Source organism: Crocodylus siamensis, chromosome 14 (genome assembly GCF_052110815.1).
Source record: "Crocodylus siamensis isolate JL-2025a chromosome 14, ASM5211081v1, whole genome shotgun sequence".
Taxonomy (NCBI): Eukaryota; Metazoa; Chordata; order Crocodylia; family Crocodylidae; genus Crocodylus; species Crocodylus siamensis.
Genome location: NC_143408.1, coordinates 5,576,591 through 5,594,780, shown reverse-complemented (window position 1 = coordinate 5,594,780; position 18,190 = coordinate 5,576,591). Strand labels below are relative to the sequence as shown.

Sequence of the window (18,190 nt, the reverse complement as noted above, 5' to 3'; positions counted from 1 at the left end):
AGAACAGGCCATACGAGGAGAGGATGAAGGACATGGGAGTCCCCAGCCTGGAGGAGAGAAGACTCGGGGGGGACTTGTTGGCAGCCTTTAAGTATATAAGGGGTGAACATCCGGAGCTGGGAGAGCATCTGTTCACCAAGGCACCCCAGGGGAGGGCTAGGAATAATGGTCATAAACTCGTAGAAGATTGCTTCAGATTAGACATAAGGAAAAACTTCTTTACGGTTCATGTGTCCAGAGTCTAGAACAAATTTCCCCCAGCGCTGGTGCAGTCGCCTTCCCTGCAGATCTTCAAGAGACGACTGGACGTGCACCTTGTTGGGGTCGTCTAACCCCAGCAGTCTTTCCTACCTTAGAGCAGGGGGGCTGGACCTGATGATCTCGCAAGGTCCCTTCCAGCCCCTAACGTCTATGAATCTTCTATGGAGAGGGTTCAGAGAGCCTCGGGCGACTGCACTTCACACTTCAGTCACTGCTGTTTTATTATGTGTCTCGCTCACCTGACCTGCTTTGGCTCCAGACCGCATCAGCTCTGCGAGGGCCGTCTCCACTTACCTTGTGCGAGTAGCAAGGCTCTGGCCTCGTCTCGCCACCAGGCCCTAGGAGGCATGTCCAGGTCCACAACTCCTTGGGTGCCTATAGACGTGCTCGTTCATGTCCTAATTAGAACGCCCCAGCCCCCGCTCACTGCCACGTGTGTTAAGCCCCCGCACGTCTCAAAATGCTCATGGGGGCGCTTTATCTAAACCTCATTGAATCCTGCCGCCATTTTGAAACGCAAGTGAGCTTAATACACATGACAATGAACCATTTTAATTAAAGTGGCTGTCTGGGAAAGCCCCCCCCACCCAGCCTCTGTACTCCCAAGCACATGGTCCCTGAGGAGGTTGACCGTACCTATAGCAGAGACATTCTCCTTTCGCTTTGACCTACCAATAGCCCTGGTAGACCTCTAGACTGTATGGCCGATCCCCAGATGAGAGACGCATTGAAAAATCCACAGAGGAGGAAGAATGATGCAATGTCGGGTTTTTGCTTCTGTTTAAGCCCCTGCCTTGGTTTGTCCTTTAGATGGCAGTCCCATATAACCGGCTGCTGTGGGTTAACCGCAGACACATGGGGGGGGGGGTGTATAAAGCAGATGTAGATACGGGTTTGGAAGTGAGGCAGTTCCTGACAAAAACACATTCTGCACTTTAGTGCTAAAAAAAGATGCAGATCAAGATAAAACTTAATGGACTGGATGAGGGCCAGGGGCACATACATCTCTGACGCTGAGTCTGTAACAACCCTGGCCTGTTGTAGGATTGAATGGCCTGGATTGTGCAGAAGAAGTGGATGACTATGCCAATCATCTCTGCGGCTAAAACATCGTCCCGCTCTAAACAGATACAGGGATGCATTCACCCCACTGGCTTTTAAGTATTGTGAATCAGCCGGTTGGGTTCGCGGACAATGTGGCATCTGCGAGAGGCAGCTCAGCCAACGAAATCAGCAGCTTCCTCAGGTCTGTCAGAAGCTTGTGCATCTAGAATTAGCCTGAAGAGCTCTGAAGCTGTTTGTCCGGAGCAATAGTTACTGTACTCCAGTCATGGGTGGCCTTGCTTGGTGCAAAACTGGACTTAAATAGCAGTCTCCTTGGGTACCAGATGGCAAGTGCTCTATACAGGGACAAGTGCTGGATGGAGTTACAGGCCGAGGTGCAAAGTCCTTGGAACTGGGACATCTGATCTGCTTTATAATGAAGAATTAGAGAGAGAGAGAGACTCTCCTCTTGGACTCCAGTGTAAGAGCAGAGCTGTTTCAGTACAGCTGGCCCACCCTGCCTCGAGAGAACTTTCTAATTACTTGCGGTGTAGAGGAAGGAAAATAAAACCCCTGCATCTGCTAGGCACGGGTACCAGGAGGTGGGAGCGGACAGTTTACACATTTTCTGAGGCTTAAAGCATGAGGTGTGGGGATGCCATGCCTGGTTTTGAAGTCAGAACTCTGTTACGCAGCCTGGAGATGCGTGCACACGCGTGTGCACACATGTACACTCCTATGCACTTGCCCCAAGGGAAGGGCCAGTTTCACATTATCCCACACTGCAAGCAAGATTGCATGCTCAGGTCTTACCGTGGTGATGATGCCAGTGCCCCAAATGCTTTGCAGGTCTGTAGAGACCTTCCTTTGTTTTTGTGCCTGCAGAGGGTAAAAATGCAATGAAATCATTCCTGGTCCGGGAGTGGGTTCCTAGGCATTACCACCATGCTACTCCTGTTAATAAAAACCAGAACAAACAGCCCGGGCTGGCAGGCTGCTCCCAGTATCTGCAAAGCTGCCTGGGTATATTCCCGCAGCGTGGGGCTGCTGGCAGAGTTCCTGAAGCCGAAGTGCTCAGGTTACTTCTACAAAGGCTTGCTGATCCTCAGAGCTTTAGCTTGTTAAAGGGGGAAATTAGCTGCCTTTCTGCAAAGCCATTTCTGAAAATAGCAGGATCTTTCCTTTATCTCCATTTGTTATCATTGCACATTCAGCCTCCTGGATGGGTGGCTTCAGAGGCAGGGCTCTTCCGGCAAACATCCCCATTCCAGGTGCGAATCCTAAAGGGATCCTTTAAACCCACAGCTTATCCCCACCAGCAAGAAGCACTTGCCAGCCGTGCTCTATTTCTGTGCCTCTCTGTCACTCAGAGGTCAGTAGTTCCTCTTCTGGAAAAAGCATATTGAAATCTCATTGCAAACGCCCTCCCGTGGCCCGCCACCCTGTGTTGTGACCCAGCTCACTATGCCGAATAGGAAGCAGCGGGGCAAGAGCCAGGAAGACTTCCCAAGAAGTGGGAGACCTTTTGGAAGACAGCACTGGGGAGCCACTAGGGGGTGCCCTTCCTCCGAGGCGATACGACCCCATGGGCCGTGGCACCCATGTCAGAGGTCGGTCTGAGTTCGTGGTTGTGTCCAGTCTTTAAAGATCCTATGCCGCTTCCTTCAAGCAGGTGCCTGTTAACTGACATCCACGTGCTGTTTTTAAATTTTGCGTTTTCTGAAATGCAAATTGGGCGAACTACCTACCCGGGTCATCTTGCTCTGTTCCCTTTGCCATCCAGTGGGGCATGCCGGGCACATGCCGCCAGTTGGAAAGAGATGCGCTATTTTCTTGGCACCTTGTCCCAAGCCGATGCCCGTTTCCTTCCTGCGGCGGGTGAATTTACTGCGTGCCTCCCTGCTTTTAAAATGCAAGCCAGGCCCCTGAGGCAGGATTAGCTGCATTTGCAGTTGGATGGTGTGTCTGTTCCAGGACCAGGAGCTGCCGGGCTGGCATCCCTTCGAGCAGCTAACGCCAGGCACGAGTTAACAACCTGTTCTAGCTCCGCATCACGCCTGACAAGACCGTACCGCGTCCACTGCAGCCTTCAGGGCAGCGCCAGGGCTGAATACGCTCTCGTTAACCTCCACCAGCTCCACTGCAGTTGCTTGTGCTCCTCATCTCTGCAGAGGAGCGCCACGGCAGCAAATGGTGCAGCAAATGGTGTTCTAGCAGCTTTAATGGATGGGGAAATTGAGGCCAAGTACACCGAACAAATGCTGTAGGCACCGCACAGTCAGCCCGGGAGGTGTGGTGGTGCTGCCATCCTCGACTGACATAGCAGCATCGCCAGAAGCCCCAGTGTAGGGCAGCTGATACCAGCAGCATTGTGCTGTTAGGTTGTATGGCTCGCCGGTGAGGGAGGTGTGGGGGGTAAGACGGTTATTGGACCTACCAGATTTGGGAAAATGAGTGTTTGAAACACTTCCCCGTACTGCCTGCGGTTCTGGTCAACCAAAGACTGCAGCTAATGCAGCTCTTTTCAAGACAAGAGTAGAGGCCTGTGCTTTTTGACTTGAAGGACCAGGGCTCTAGGCTGGGTTCTCCATTTATGCACGTGACCTATGCTGTCGTCTTGCACTTTCTTCGCAGCGTATTTGTTCCCGTAACTTCTTGCAGGAGTTGCTTTACCCCAGCTGGTTCCTCCAGAGGCGCTGGTCCCTAGAGAGCTGGGAACCACTTCTCGTCCCCTTGCTGTGGCCATCGCTGATTTTGCAAAGCCCCTTCCACATATTCTGGTGCTAAATCTGGGAGTGGTGGATAAAATGAGACGCCAGGCCAGCATCTTGACTTTGCCCTACCAGTGCTGCAGCACGTTGCCCAAAAGTCAGTTGTTGAAACTTTGCTGCATGAGAGACACCGCTGTAGGTCAGTGGTTCTCAACTTTGCTAGGCTCAAGATACCCTCAGAGAATGGCAGCTCTTAGTTTTCACTTTTTTTTTTTTTGCTGCAGAGAACCCAGAAAGACCACAGCAGGGCAGAATGGTTTTGACACTATTTGAAATCTGGGTTTATCTTGTGAATCATGTTGGCCCGCTTAACTGCTAATCTTGCGTGGTACTCCGCTGCACCCTTAAAAGGATCTTGAGGCAGGCCAGGGTGCCGCAGCTCCCTGGTTGGGAATCACAGCTGTAGGTAATGGCTGCAGTGAGTGCCAGCCACAGCTGCTGGAAGGCAGTATTGCAATTGGACCTCTTTCTCAGAAATTTGTTCCCATGCCTATTTGGGGCCTCTTCCAGTAGGAGGAGAAAGATGCTTTTCTGGTTAGAGCCCAGGCCTGCGGCAGGAGAACTGGATCCTTGTCCTGACTGTGCCCTGCACTCCCTTGCTTCATCCTTTTCTGCCTCATAATCCCAGCCAAGAAACTGGGTTAATCAAGCCTCTGTGCCTCCCGTAGCGGGTTGTGGAGACTTTCGTGTTAGATGGGAAAGTGCTTTGAGTATCGGACAAAGGGGCAGCAGGGTTAGGGTTAGGGTTAGGGCAGCTGGGGGCACTAGAGTGGGAGTCAGGAGAGGCAGGTTCTGGTTCCAGCTCTCCCCGATCTAACCTGTGATAGTGGTCATGTCATTTCCCCTTTCCTCTGCATCATGTTTCCCCTCCCATCCTTTGTTGGCCCTGGGGCACTCTGACTATGAGAACAGAGGGTGCTGGGGGGGTAGCTGTAGGTCCTAGTATGATACAGATATAACAAGGGAGGTGAGTCATTCAGAGTGAAGTGGGGCCTTTGCTGCTGGTGGGGAACTCATGATCTCTCTCTCTTGGCACATGGTCCAAGAGCGAGCTATGATTTTCTCAGCCTGTTGTGATTCACCCTTGCAGCCGAATCCTTTCAATGAATGCTTTTGAGCCCTTGAGCAGTTCGCTCCAGGCATTCCCAGTCCTAGCTGTCACACTCAGGTCACAGGGGCACAATTTCTACTCCCTTACTGGAGAAGGCTGATTATTAAAATCAAGTGCAAATGCACACGGCTGAGGAGTGGATGTTCAGGCTGGGGTCAGTTTGCCTCGCTGAGGTCATCTGGGGACTCTTCTTTCTGTAAAGTCACAGTCATCGTGCTATGCACACTGCTCATTCCCCATTTATTAGGCCTCTGAATAGGGGTAAATTGCACCAATGGAGTTGCAAGATAAGAGCCTTAGCCTGCTAACCCTTTTGTACCATGGATGAATTTAATGATCTCGCCTCCTTATATGGCAAAACTATTCTTTTTCTTACTTGGCATTGTTTATAGCTTATTTCAAGTGTTTAGACTCTGGCTGGGTTATACAGCTTTCCTGTAACCTGCAGGCCATATAATTACTGTTAGTTAACATGTAATTATTTACATCCTGTAAAATAAAGTGTCGCTGGCAATGCAGCAGCACGCTTGCTGTGTTTTGCTATTTACTGTAATAACATTAAAGGGGGATCTGTCAAATTCCACTTTAAAGTAAACATTTCTTTCCCCAGTAAAATCCATTTGCAAATGCTCTTTTTTTTCCCTTTCTTTTCCTGTGTTTCTAAATTGGTTGGGGGGGCGGTTCTTGCTTCTTGGAGATTTTGTTTATAATGGAGTTGCTTAGAGTTTGCAGAAGCTGAAGAGGAAAAGGGATGAAATCACAAAAAGCCCATCTTTCAGGGGAATGGAAGTGGGGGTGGCTGGATTGGGAAAGCTTTGGACTACACTTCCAGCTGCTGTGCACTGCAAAGGTTCAGTCGCATCAGTACCAGCCGAGAGCAGAGTGGGTATAAAACACAATTGACTCAAACTTGCTGGTAGACTACGTAAGGTAGAGGCTCCCAACTCAGCTGTGAATAAGTGTCACCTCCCTGTTTTTAATATCTAGTTTTTGAGTTACCCTTGGGTCTCCACTGTGCCAGGTGCTGTGTGCAGACATGTAGCGAGACAGTCTCCTCCCTACTGGGTTTACTGTTTGAATAGATGACATGTAGGGAGTAATATTATTCCCATTTCTCAGAGTAGGAACTAAGGTACAGAAAGATTCAAGTGAAATAGTCGGAAAGCCGCTAAGGGATTTAGGAGCCTAAATCCATATTAACAATGACTTAGGCACTTAACAGCACACTTGCCCTGCAGTTGGAAGCATGAACACAGCTCATGTAGATATAGTTTCATGGTGTGTAGGGACCTAAACAGATCATCAGGTCCGACCCCCTGCCCCAGGCAGGAATGGGTGCAGGGGTCATATCGCCCCAATCATATCATATAGCTACTTGGGTATCAGTAGCAGAGATTCAGGAGGACAGGCTTCTTCCATGCAAGCTAGTTGTGTAACGATGTCCCCAGGGACCTGGGTAGGCTTTTACAGCTTATTTTGAAGCCCATCTTTAGTGCCTGAGGTACCCAAGCTAGGTGTATTATAGCCACATCTATACCTACATGTAGTGCAGTCATGGTTTTGATTGTAATGTAGACATAACCCAAGTGACTTGTCTAAGGTCACAGAGTGAATCAGTGGCAGAGATGGGAATTGAGCCCAGATTTTCTGGGTCACAGCCCAGTGCCTTAACTACAGAAGCCCTCTGGTGTCTGACAACGATTGTAGTGATGGGCATCCGCTAGGAATGGGACTGGGAGCCGAGGCACCTCAAGAACCAGCCAGTCCTGATGCTCTCTCGAGGGTGGTTCTTGGCCTCTTTGCAAGCAGTCCAGCACCTAGCTGAGCCAGTTCTCTTACAGAGCCAGTAGAGAGTGCATCTCAGTCTGTCCTTGCAGAGGTGGACAGTTTAACTCAGATGACATCCAAACCGGCTTTATGAAGAATGCAGGGCCAAGGCCACAAACTCTCAGGATGTCTGCACCATGTATGTTTGGCTCCACTTTCTGCTTGTGTGTCATGATACAGGTTTTCATTGCATGCAGTTTTTTCTGCCTTGCACCGTGGGTGAACCCAGATTGGGTGGTGAAGGAGCCTGTTATCTGTAGGTATGGAGCAAATGAGGCAGGGCACTGAAGGAAGAGAAAAATATGGTCTCGTGGTTAAACCTGTTGGATACTGCCCTGGAGAAATAAGCTCTGCCACAGAGCTCCTGTGATGCTAACCCATGCCATTTCACAGGTGGTCACTAGGTGGTCCTTGTTTCCTGGCTGCCCATGCTAAAAACCGGGGGCCTGACTTGCAGCATTGGGACAACAGAGCAAGCAGCCAGGGCGGCTGGTGAATCTCTGTCTTTGGAGGCTTTCAAGAAGAAGCTGGCTGGGACAGTTTAGGAACGGTGAACCTGCCTTTGTGCAGGCGGTTGGACTCAGTGACTTTTAAGGAGTAATATCCACTCTTCCCACAGGTGTGTGGGTCTATGGAGTGATTAATGCTTGTGCACCCTGTGAGTCAGAGGTCTTGTGGGGAAAACATGTGATCATGTAAGTAAAGGCACAATCGATGCACAGGCGGAAAGGGAACAAATAAAGAGAGCACAGGTTGGTTCGCTGCTGACAGTTCTTAACTTATGACTGCCTGATTTTCCAACCTGTCTGTCTCCTTTTAAATATAGTTGTTGCATGTAATGGCATGGATGTTTTCTGTTTGTTGGTTTAAAAAAAAAAAAATCTGAATCTCTCTGGCCCCTCAGGCTGCAGCATCCTGTTGATCAGCAAATGCGAACAATTGAGGCCAAGTAATTGGCAGAGTCCGAACCTTTAGAGGCGGCTCAAAGACGGCTGCCGTGTGAGCTGACATTGTAACTGCCTGCAGCAGGAGGTGGTCCACCGCTCTACGGACGAGCCTCAGAAAGGAATGAGACGTTTTGCAGATGGGTTCACAGATATTTGCTGCCAGCAGAGGTGTGGTGAGACCTGGAGTCCCGGGCTTCCTTGCTGGGCACCAGCGACCACAGATACTTCCCCCCGTGCTCGGTACTTCTGCTCCTTCGGTCTCCCCCAGCGCTGGCTCCCGAGCAACTTGGGGGCTTCTGAAAATGTCACTCTTACACTTTGCTTTAACTGTGTGCTCTTTAAGTGTGTGATCAGTCCCGGAGGGCTCCTCATGAAAACAAGACTGGGTGTATGGGCTCCCCTTTGCTGGATGCAGACTTAAAAAGAGTTGGATCGATTGATTTCTTCATTGGCAAACACTTGCGTGCTGCAGGGCAGGCAGGCTGCGCGCTTCCTTAGGGGAAGAATGGGGTGAGGCGCTGGGGACGATAACAGCCCAGAGGATGGGAGCAGGGAAGGGCTCAGGCTCTTGGCATCAGCAGCTTATCGCTTCTTCAGGCTCGGGTTTGGTTTTGAGGCCTTTTTTGATCGTTGGAAGAGAACAGATCCCAGGAGCACTGCCGAGACGCCAGGAGGGAAGCTGGTTTTGCGGTGCAACGAGATGGAAGAGGCAGAGCTTGCCTGCCATACAGGGCCAGAGATGATTTTGGAGGAGGAAGGAATAACGGTGAACCTACAGAGGATTCACTGGGAGCCTGGTCTGGCTTTCCAAGCCAGGGATATCCTGCAGCATGTCCTAGAGGCTCCAGCACCCACCCCAATCCTTGTAATCTTGCATTTAGGCATGAAGGGCCAGACTCAGAAAGGTATTTTGGTGCCTAACGTCTCATTGCTCTGGCTCCTACCTCTTACTGATAGCACTGGGGAGTTAGGTGCTGAAATGCATTTGAGGATCTTGGCCCGTTTATCTACTTAAAGCAGACAGACAGGTTCTCAGCCTCTAATCCTGCTTCTGCCCTGGCTTGCTCTGTGACCTTGAGCAAGAGCTGTTGTGCTTGCTCCCAAGGGCAGTGGGACTGGTGGAGCACCGAGTCCAAGCAGGAGAGTGGCCTGTGTCTGGTGTCAGGATGCAGCGGGCTCAGAGAGGGGCAGCGCCCAAGTGGGTGCTACCATGGGATGCTGCGGTGATGGAGGCACGCAAACTGGGGGGTGCTGTGACCAGGGCAACAAGAGGAGAGGATGATTATGGAAGTGGCCTCTAATTTCCATCAGCAAACCAGGCTATGGTAGCAACTCCCGTCGAATCTGGAGAGAAGGGTGAAGCGCGGGAAGGCAGCTGCAGTCATGCAGCTTCCCCAGCAGTAGATCGGGAGGTCTCCAATGGTGGCTGCTGCCTGGATCCCATCTCACCCAGACCAGCTCAAGGGCTGGGCGTCACCTCCGCAGGTCGGTTTTTGGCTGCCCTGTGAATACCATTTGCTTGCATCCTGCTTTAGCCTGTTCTCACCTGCCCAGTTAAACCACAAGTGGAGCTTCAATCAGCAGGTCCAGACATGGGCATGGGGCCGGTCTAAGATGATGAGGGGAGGCCAAGCCTGACACAGGATGGGGCAGGAGGGTGGAGTGAGCCCTGACAGCACGACCCCCTGAACTGGGGTGCTGTCTGCTATCAAACAGCCTCTCTTCCTTCCAGTTTCTGCCTGGCCCCAGTGGCCTTCCAAGACGGGGACTGTGGGTTCAAGTCCTACCTGGGGCAAAAAGCTGACTTGTGCTTCTGTTTCTTCAAGCCCCTCTTTAAGGGCCGGGCCAGTGGTACAGCAGGCACTGTGTTTGATTACAACTCGGGAGATTTCAGATTTGGCTCGGGCCATGATTAGATATTTTCTTCGGTCGAGCTAGAGCGATACACGTCCAAGAAGCACTAACCAGAGCGATCCTCTCCTGAGCAGGGGGTCGGGCTCTGTAGCAGCCCCACGTCTCTATGTTTTGGTCGTTCTGAAAGGCGTTGGATGCTCTGGGAGCCAAGAACTTCCTCGGAGACCAAAATCAAGCCAACGGCAACAACAACAAAAAAAAGACTGCCTTAATTCTGTTAAGACATCAGCAAATGAATGCCTCCTCCCTTCCCCAAATGAATCCTGGACAACATTAGTGGATCGCGGTTGGGCATGGCCATGGCTGGGCATCAATAATGCAAGTTTTGGTGCTAATGAGAAGTTCTGGGATGATTCGTTATTTGTCCAGGGAGGATGCTAGTAAGTAAAACTTAATGCATCCATAATGCTCCCCGGCCTTTGGTGTCATCCTTTCTCAACCCTTATGGCATGTGTGTGAAGTGCTGCCGGTTTGATTCAGTTAATTACTGAATTAAGCTGCGGTGATGTAATAATCCCTGCTTGGCACCTGTGAGCCATGTATACGTCACAGGTTAGACTAGTCTGTCTATAAGGACCTGCGTGCGCCTCTGCAAATTGGGGTTGTGCTGGTAGGGCCTAATGCTAACTTGACATTCAAGCTGTCTGTGCTGGTAAACTGTGTTATGATCTGCACTAACGAGGATAACTTCAAAGCCAACTTTCCATCCCTTTTGCGGGGTTTACATGCTGTTGGGTTGGGCTGGCTGAGGGACTCGTGGGAGGATTGGCTTCTCACCCACCTTCCAGGGCGAAATGTGTGGTGGGAAGTGGACAAGGGAGAGCCCATCTTGGAGGAGAGCTCTGTTTCTTTGCATCCCCTCCTTTGTTTGAGCTGTTGTGCCTGTAGCTTTGTAATGAGGCCCATTGCTGGAAGAGCAGGCGCTCGGAGACCTTGTGGCTTGGCACAAGGTGCCCATTACATGATTCATTAGTGTTATTATTGGGCCAAATCCTGTAGTTCATTTAGATGCGTACCCTTTTCGGCTCCGTGGATCTGATCCTCATTTCTGTGAATTCCCCATAGCCATATAAAGGGACCTTCGTGTGGAGGCAGGATGCTCACACTCGCTGGAGAGGCCCCTTTTCACCACCAAAGGGGTGCGAAGAGGCTGTTACGTCAATGGGAATTGGTTCGAGTGAGATGAGCCTCCGTGAACGCTATGTGACTTGGCCCACAGTGTTGACGAGGTCGTTAGGAATCACTGGTGCTGAATGCAAGAGCTGGAGGTTGCGGTGCCTGGGGTCTGGGGCAAAGCCGGACGCCTCCCTCTTCCCTTTCGGAGTGAATGTGGCACTACGATGGGCTCTGGATGAGCAGTTCCTGTGTCCGTCTGGGGGGCAGGAGCACATGACATGAGGTCCCTCTGTGATGCTTCTCCTGGTTGATCATCTCTCAGAGACCCCTGGGACCCTGTTATCCTGCCTGGCCCCAGGTCATGTAGGCCAGTGGGTAGGGGATGGTTATGGCTTACAAGAAAAGGACAGAAAGCTCGTGCCCCTAAGAGGCCAGATCAGATCAGGCCCCAGATCAGTCGCACTAAGAAATGGTGTTTTTCTGATTCTAACTTCATTCTGGGCCAGGCTGGGCTTTGTCCTAATCAAGCAGCCATACCAGAGGTCTGGGGGGGGTCTCCTGATGCTGTGAATTTGGCCCTTGGTGCCACATGTGTGATACAGGTGTGGATGCAAGGGGTTGCACTGCAGGTGGCATGGTCCTGGAGCTTCCTTGGCCCCGATTCTGTCAACGCTGCCCCCGAAACGGACAGACTCGGGTCTCCCTTCCTTAGCCCTGCAGCCTGCAGGGCCCGGAAGCGGAGAGCATGGAAATTTGTTTCTATCGCTGATGGTAAATAGCAGAGAGGGCTCCGGATATCCCTCCCCGCTTTCAAACCGGGGAACCTTTTCCACCTTTCCCCTGCCTTCCTGATCACTATCCTGCCCATGGCAAAGTGGCCATAAAATAGCACTAAACTAGGGTAACGTGCTCTGCAGGGGTGCAAATTGCTCCACGAGGTGCAGGGAAAAGGTCAGGGAGAGGAGGACGGGTTAGGCGCAAGGTCTACGGAAAAGCAGCCAGGCGGGAATGGCTCCCACGGATGTTGGCTGCCAGCAGCTGTTAATCTTGTTGTGGTCTGGATGCAGCGATCATACTTAGCGCTCGCCTCCCTGCTGCGTTTGGCAGGTGCGGGGGGCTCTGATGCACTGGGGTTACGTACTAAGAGGAGATGCGTGCCAGGCCCTGGATTTCATGTATAAGCTGGCTCTGATTGTGCCTTGCCTAGGGTGGGAGCAGCAAACCTCACCTGCAGCCCCATGTAGAAGCCACCTTGTCTCTTCCCGAAGGCCCCTCAGGGAGCACTTGCTGCAGGGGGAGATGGGCTGCTTTGTGCAAGGGCCGGCTCCAGCATCCAGAGCTCTGCTGGGTGGGGATAGGGATGGGACCAGTGCCAGCCCTAGCATCACCCAGTGGATGTGCCCCTGGAGCCCACTGTACCTGATGGCCCGGGGAGAGCATGCTCTGCACTGGCACTGTAGCTCAGCCTCCATGTGTTGTGCAGCAGAACCATGCCCCTGCACCCATCTAGGACATATGCATAGAGGATATGGGTGGGGGGTGTTCCCCCTTCCTCTGCGACTAGCACCTGGCACAAGAGGCTCCTGCATGCTGCCTCGGTAATGCCCCTGGGGTGATCAGGCTCCTACAGAGACAGGGGAGATCAGAGAATGAGAGAGGCTTGTTGAAAGCACAGGGTCACCGTTCAGGACTCCTAGGTTCTGCACGGCCACAGGCAACTCACTTCCCTGCTGTGTGCCTCAGTTTCCCTGTTATAAAAGGAGGGGTTGCAATACTGACCCGAGAGAGGGGTTCGAGACCGAGCATCTGCTTGGTCGAGGCCGCTCGGTGGTCCCCCGCGGATGGTGGTGCAGACCCAAGGCTCAGGGAGCCATAGGCGGGCGTGGCGGGATGCGGCGGGCGGAGGCTGTGCATTAAGGATATTTGTTTTGCCTGTTTTGCAGACTTTCAATGTTCTGACTTGCTCTAAGATGAAGGTATGGAAGTTTGCAGCCATTGCCTCGATGCTCCTCAGTTCCATGTTGTCCATTTTAGTTTGTAGAGACATGTTCAACGGAAGCCGGAAATACAGCCCCTCCCCATCCTCGCCGTCATCGCCATCAAGGCTGTCCTCCTCTTCCTCGTTGCCTGCAGGTCAGCGGAGATACCCACGGGCCCTGGAGCAGCATAACTCACTGATCTCTCAATGTAAGCTACACACGCCTTGCTGCGACTCCATTTGTGGGAAGCCGAGGGAAATCTCCTCCCCGGGCTCTGGGAGAAGAGAGCTGGTCTTTTCCCTGGGCCTGGTAAAGGAGGAATAGGGGTTAGGTGATGGTGAAACGAGGCCACTGAGTCCTTACATTGGTGACAATCTAGCCTAAGCTGCTTAGGCCATTTGGCCTGCGGGGATTTCTCTGCCCCTTGTTCCTCTGAGATCCACCCTACTAATGCAGGACCTTTCAGATTTAGTCCTTCTCTGCCGTTTCCTGCCACCTCCTTATATCTGGTGATCTGGCCCCTGGCGTGGTGTGTTGCATGTATATCAGACAGCATGTGATTTAAAAAATACCTGCTGCATAAGATCAGAACCAGTGTGTTTCCTTTGCACCCGTGCCAGCCAGCTGTGCTCAGCTCCACTCTGGTCTGCAAAGCAAAGGCATCATCAGAGCAGGTCTGTACTGAGAGGGGAGCTTTACAAGGCACCCTTAGGAGTTGCTGGAGATTTCCTAAGAGGGGCTGAGCCAGTGAACCAAGAAGGCCCGTGCACGTTTGCTGCTGCCTTTGGGTGAAATATAATAGTCTGGAGCTGGGCAACGCTTGTTTTACTGTCTCTCCCATCCCCTCCTGAAACATTTTTAGCAAAAAAAAAAAAAAAGGCCAATTTGGTGACATCCGAACATCTTGCAAATGTGATTCGATTGCATCCGTTTTTTTTCCTTTCCGAAGGAAAGAATCTGAGCCATGCAAAATGCTCCGTTGCCACAGTCTCCAAGTGAAGGGCTGCAGTTTCCCAGTTTGAAATGACTTCTCACTTCGGAATTTCCTCTCATTTTATTTTTAAAATTTACATCATTTTGGAAAAGCTAAAAAAAATGAAAGCAAGCTGGCCAGTGTTCTCAAAAGAAAATGTTTCAGCTCCCCAAATATTACTTTTGTCAGATTTTTGGGTCATTGTGAGTTTTGAAAATACTTGCTTTCCTTCCAAACCAGAATGAAATTGCTTTTGAAATGACCAGTACACTGGAAATCCCATTTTCTGGTCATCCTTTTTTTTTTTTTTTTTAAGGAGTTGTTGTTTCTTTGGTCTGGGTTGCTATCCCGCCTGGCCTCACCAAATTCTAATTGAACTAATTACTCTTTCATTTTATTAAGACACAGCATTACACAATGTTTATGGCAGAGACTTGCAAACCGCAAGGCTTGGATCCGTTTGACAGGATCCGTTTGACAAGAGCAGACTGTTTCATTGCCTTGCTCATAGATTCATGGGTCGGAAGGGACTTCAGCAGATCATCGAGTCCGACCCCCTGCCTAGGCAGGAAAGAGTGCTGGGGTCAGATGATTGTGTTGAACCTGTTGTGTGTGTGCTCCTCAGTCCAGGGCTGTGCGGTTTTGTGAGTTATCGAGTGTTAGCTGAAAGCTGCTAATAGAAAAGAAAGTTAACTGTAGGCAAAGTTAGCAGCAGAGTAAAAAGGTCAGCTCCCGCTTCCTAGTAGAAGACCCTGAGTTCAGTTCCTTAAAACATTGTCAGCTGGACCGAGCCTTGCCATACTTGCTGTCTGCCTTGGGCGGATTTGCTTTGAAAGCTTCATTTTGAAGGGTTTGAGCCTTCCAGGAACGAGGCTAAGACGAACGCCTGCTAACGTTACAAGGACTTTTCTGCTTCTCTCAGAAGAGTTCTGGTGTCTCCACGCATTGGAGTAGGGCCTTGAAAGGCGGTCTGCAGAAGCTCTGGGGTCAGAGAAGTGCTTCGTGCTGCCTATTTCACGTTCCTGCTCTGCATAGCCCACCTCTGATTTGAGCTGTGTCCGGACCAGGAGAATGAAGTTTTGGAGAAGGGCCCAGTTCAAATCTCATTAAAGTGAGAGGAGAGTCCAGCTCCTTTGGGTATCGTCGCGCTGCATCGGGCAGTGCTAGGAAGCATCCCCATGAAAGCGTGTCCCAGCCACATGCTCCCTTTTCCCACGTGCCTGAGGCCAAAATGGTCAGGCAGCTGCTTTGTGCGATGTGCCCGGGGCACGTCCAGCATCACTCTCAGGCTCGGGAGAGCGGCTACATGCCGTGTTTCCGGCATGCAGCCCACAGAGAGCAGGAGCGAGTGGGGTGGGGTGGGGTGGGGCGCGTCTTCACGGCAATGCTCAGCCTGGTGCCATGTAGACATGCCCTTACCATTAGCTCTGAATGCTGAACAGCCTTGGCTTTGGATCATATGGGGTTTGGGGCAGAGTTACTGCTCCTGGTCCCGAGCCGTGCTTCAGTTTAACTCCCAATGGTTATCCGTTCTACACCCCCTGTGCAGATCAGGAGCACGGCTACTGCTTTTCATGGACTTGCTCCAGTGGGAATGAAACTGGAGCCTTTCCAAGCAGAGTCACTGCTGTTTTAGACAGATGCCTGGGTCAGGATTGGGGCCGTTCATCAACAGTGCAGTGACCCAGACCCCAAGCACTGGGATCCCCAGAGCTCCTGGTTGTGTTGCTTCCCTTTCTGCCCTTCTCCCCATCACTTGTGACAGCGACAAACCCAGGAGCCTGTTTTGCTGGGCCTTGGTCATTTCAGTACATGCTTTTTCATTCCCCTGCTGTCCAACGTACCTGCAGCTCCTCCCCCTGGGTCTCAGCATGGCTCTGTGCAGGGCATCTGGAAACCATGAACGTGACAGCAGTTAATTGTATTTTTTCACTAAATATTTGATTTTTAAACATGCACTCGAAGTGCCACGCAATGAGGGCCTGCCTGGGGCTGCTCCAGGCTGTGACTGTGGAGAGGGAAAACAAACAAGACTAAGTGAGCTGCTTGGATGGCAAAGGAGCCAGTGGGATCTCTGGGAAGAACATGGAATTAGCTTTGGAAACACATAGCCGATCCTTTCAAGCCGAGGAGCTGGAAGAGATGGGGTGAGAAGGAAGGGCATGCCCTGCCAAGCATCCTAGGGTGGTAGGAGGTGAGGGGGGTTGTCTGCTCGCTGGGACCCCCTTGCCCATCGTAGAGCTGGGGAAGGCTGCCTGATGCTTTGCTCAGGTTCAGTTTCTCCGTTCTGCCAGCACTTGTTGTGCACCTGAATGGGTTGGAAGTGTCAGGTGAGAGAGAAGGCCACAAAAAAATCTGCACAATAGAGAGACATTTTGGCTGGTGCCATCGATCGTGCCTATAACCAGCCGCCAAATGCTGCATTCAACAGCAGCAGCCATTACACACTGTAAAGGGAAGCCAGCTTTGAAAAGGGTGGGACGTGGAAGCAAGCAGCATATGGGTAAAGCAAAGGGTTCACCGTGGTTTCGGACCGGATCTGCCATTGCGCCCAACTCCCTTTCTCCCAGTGCTTGAACTGGGCTTCCCAGTCTGGCACTGGAGGAAGCGGAAAGAGGAGGATTTGGCAGAGAAACATTATCTAGTGCAGGGACTCGCAGGACGGACAACGTGGAGCTCTGCCAGCTCACGCAGTTTAATGCCGCGGCGCACATACATCCTTGCATGCATGCCACTGTGTGATGAGTTGGAAACCAAAACAGCATTGCAGATTTGTTCCTCTGAATCTGAGAAAAGCCTGTCGATGAGCTACATATGCACAGGGAGTCTCCGGGGACATGTGGAGCAGAAACAAATAGTTCTGATATTATTTACATAGCATAGGACAGCAGCATTTTCTGCAGAAGAACTAGAGTAATTAACCACAAAGAGCAAATGCGGGCCAACCACTAATGACCTTGCCGTGGCTTCGCTCCTCGTGACATCCGTGAAGCTGTAGGGCTGAGTGAAAGCTAAGAACAAACCCCAGGGACTGGCCCCAGGGGAACATTGAAGATCGTCCACCCCCTGGACTCACCAAGTCTTTTTCAAAGTGCCATTATTATTTTACCCACCACTGAAATGCAGCTGCTTCCAGGTTGGTACTACCTAGTAGGCAACACAGACTGCAGACTTCAAGCTAAAATTCAGGGTTCCTTCCCTAATTCTTGTAGAAACCAGCCAGAAGTGGCCAAGACTTGCGGTTAACATGGCATCTAAAACCAAGCAGGACTCTTATCTCGTAGCCTAGAGTGCCATTTATACTGGCTGTCACTGCTACTGCTGTCTACAGCCTGGAGATCTCCTCCCTAACACAAACCTGGCCTGACCCTACTTAACTTAAGGACACTGACTGGGGAAAAAAAAAAAAAGTTTGATGTGCTGCAGCTTCAGGCACTGCTGGTGAATGCTATGGGCTTGTCTGTGCTTAACAATTTATCTGAATCCCTGTGCAGAAGGAAAGCAACAGGTCTAATGTAAACACGGCTCCTTCCACAGGCTTTTTGCTGGCCAGGCTGGCTCCTTTTGCAGAGCTGATTTAAACCCTGCCTGAGGAAGCGCTGTCTTGCTGTGCTACGGGGGCTGGGGGTGTAATAGCTGTACCAGTGCATCCATCCCTGCAGCCCCTTTCAAGTGCAGACGAGGCCTGGGGCAGCCTCACCTAAAGCATTCCTCTCTGCTGGGCCTCTGCCGCAGGCTCCAAGCGGAGAGCAGCTGTGCCATCTGGAAAGAGCCTGGCTTGCGCAGGCTGCATTTGAAAGCAGGTTTTTAAAGCCTCCTGCTCTGGAGATGAAAGATTTTCCATCCCGCTTCACTGAGACACTGAAAGCTTCATGCAGCCTTTCACTGCATTAAAGAAAATCCTCTGTCCCATCTTGCGGTGAAAGCCCCCATAACAACGGGCATGCAGTCGCATCCCACCCTGGCCGGTGGCCCCCTGCGGTCCGTCTGGCTGTTCGGGATGGGGATTGGGGCACAAGTCCGTTGCTGCCACGCTGGCTCACTGCCCTGGAGCAATACGAGTCCCAGAGCTTGGACCCCCTTCCTGCAGGAGGAGTGGTGTGCACCGAAGCCTGCTGCTTTGTAGCGCTAGGGGGCTGACTGGGGGCATTCCCATCCCTCCCGCTCAGGTCTGGCCACTGCCCAGCTTCCCCCAGTGAACCTGGTACACAGGAAGAGGAGAGGGGTGATGCTGATGCTGACCAGGC

At 51.6% G+C, this 18,190-nt stretch overlaps 1 protein-coding gene across 4 annotated transcripts in view; it reads left to right on the top strand.

Moving 5' to 3' along the window:
- NRTN (neurturin) overlaps positions 1–18,190 on the top strand; it is a 79,393-nt gene that overhangs the window by 48,981 nt on the left and 12,222 nt on the right. For 3 of the 4 annotated variants that reach the window (XR_016439158.1, XM_090027419.1, XM_090027421.1), the window contains one exon: positions 12,935–13,178. Coding sequence is in view for 3 of the 4 variants with exons in the window: in XM_090027419.1 (XP_089883545.1) it covers positions 12,962–13,178 (217 nt within the window). In the remaining variant the exon portion in view is untranslated. The remainder of the gene's footprint in view (positions 1–12,934; positions 13,179–18,190) is intronic. The other variant, XM_090027420.1, reaches the window with a different exon arrangement.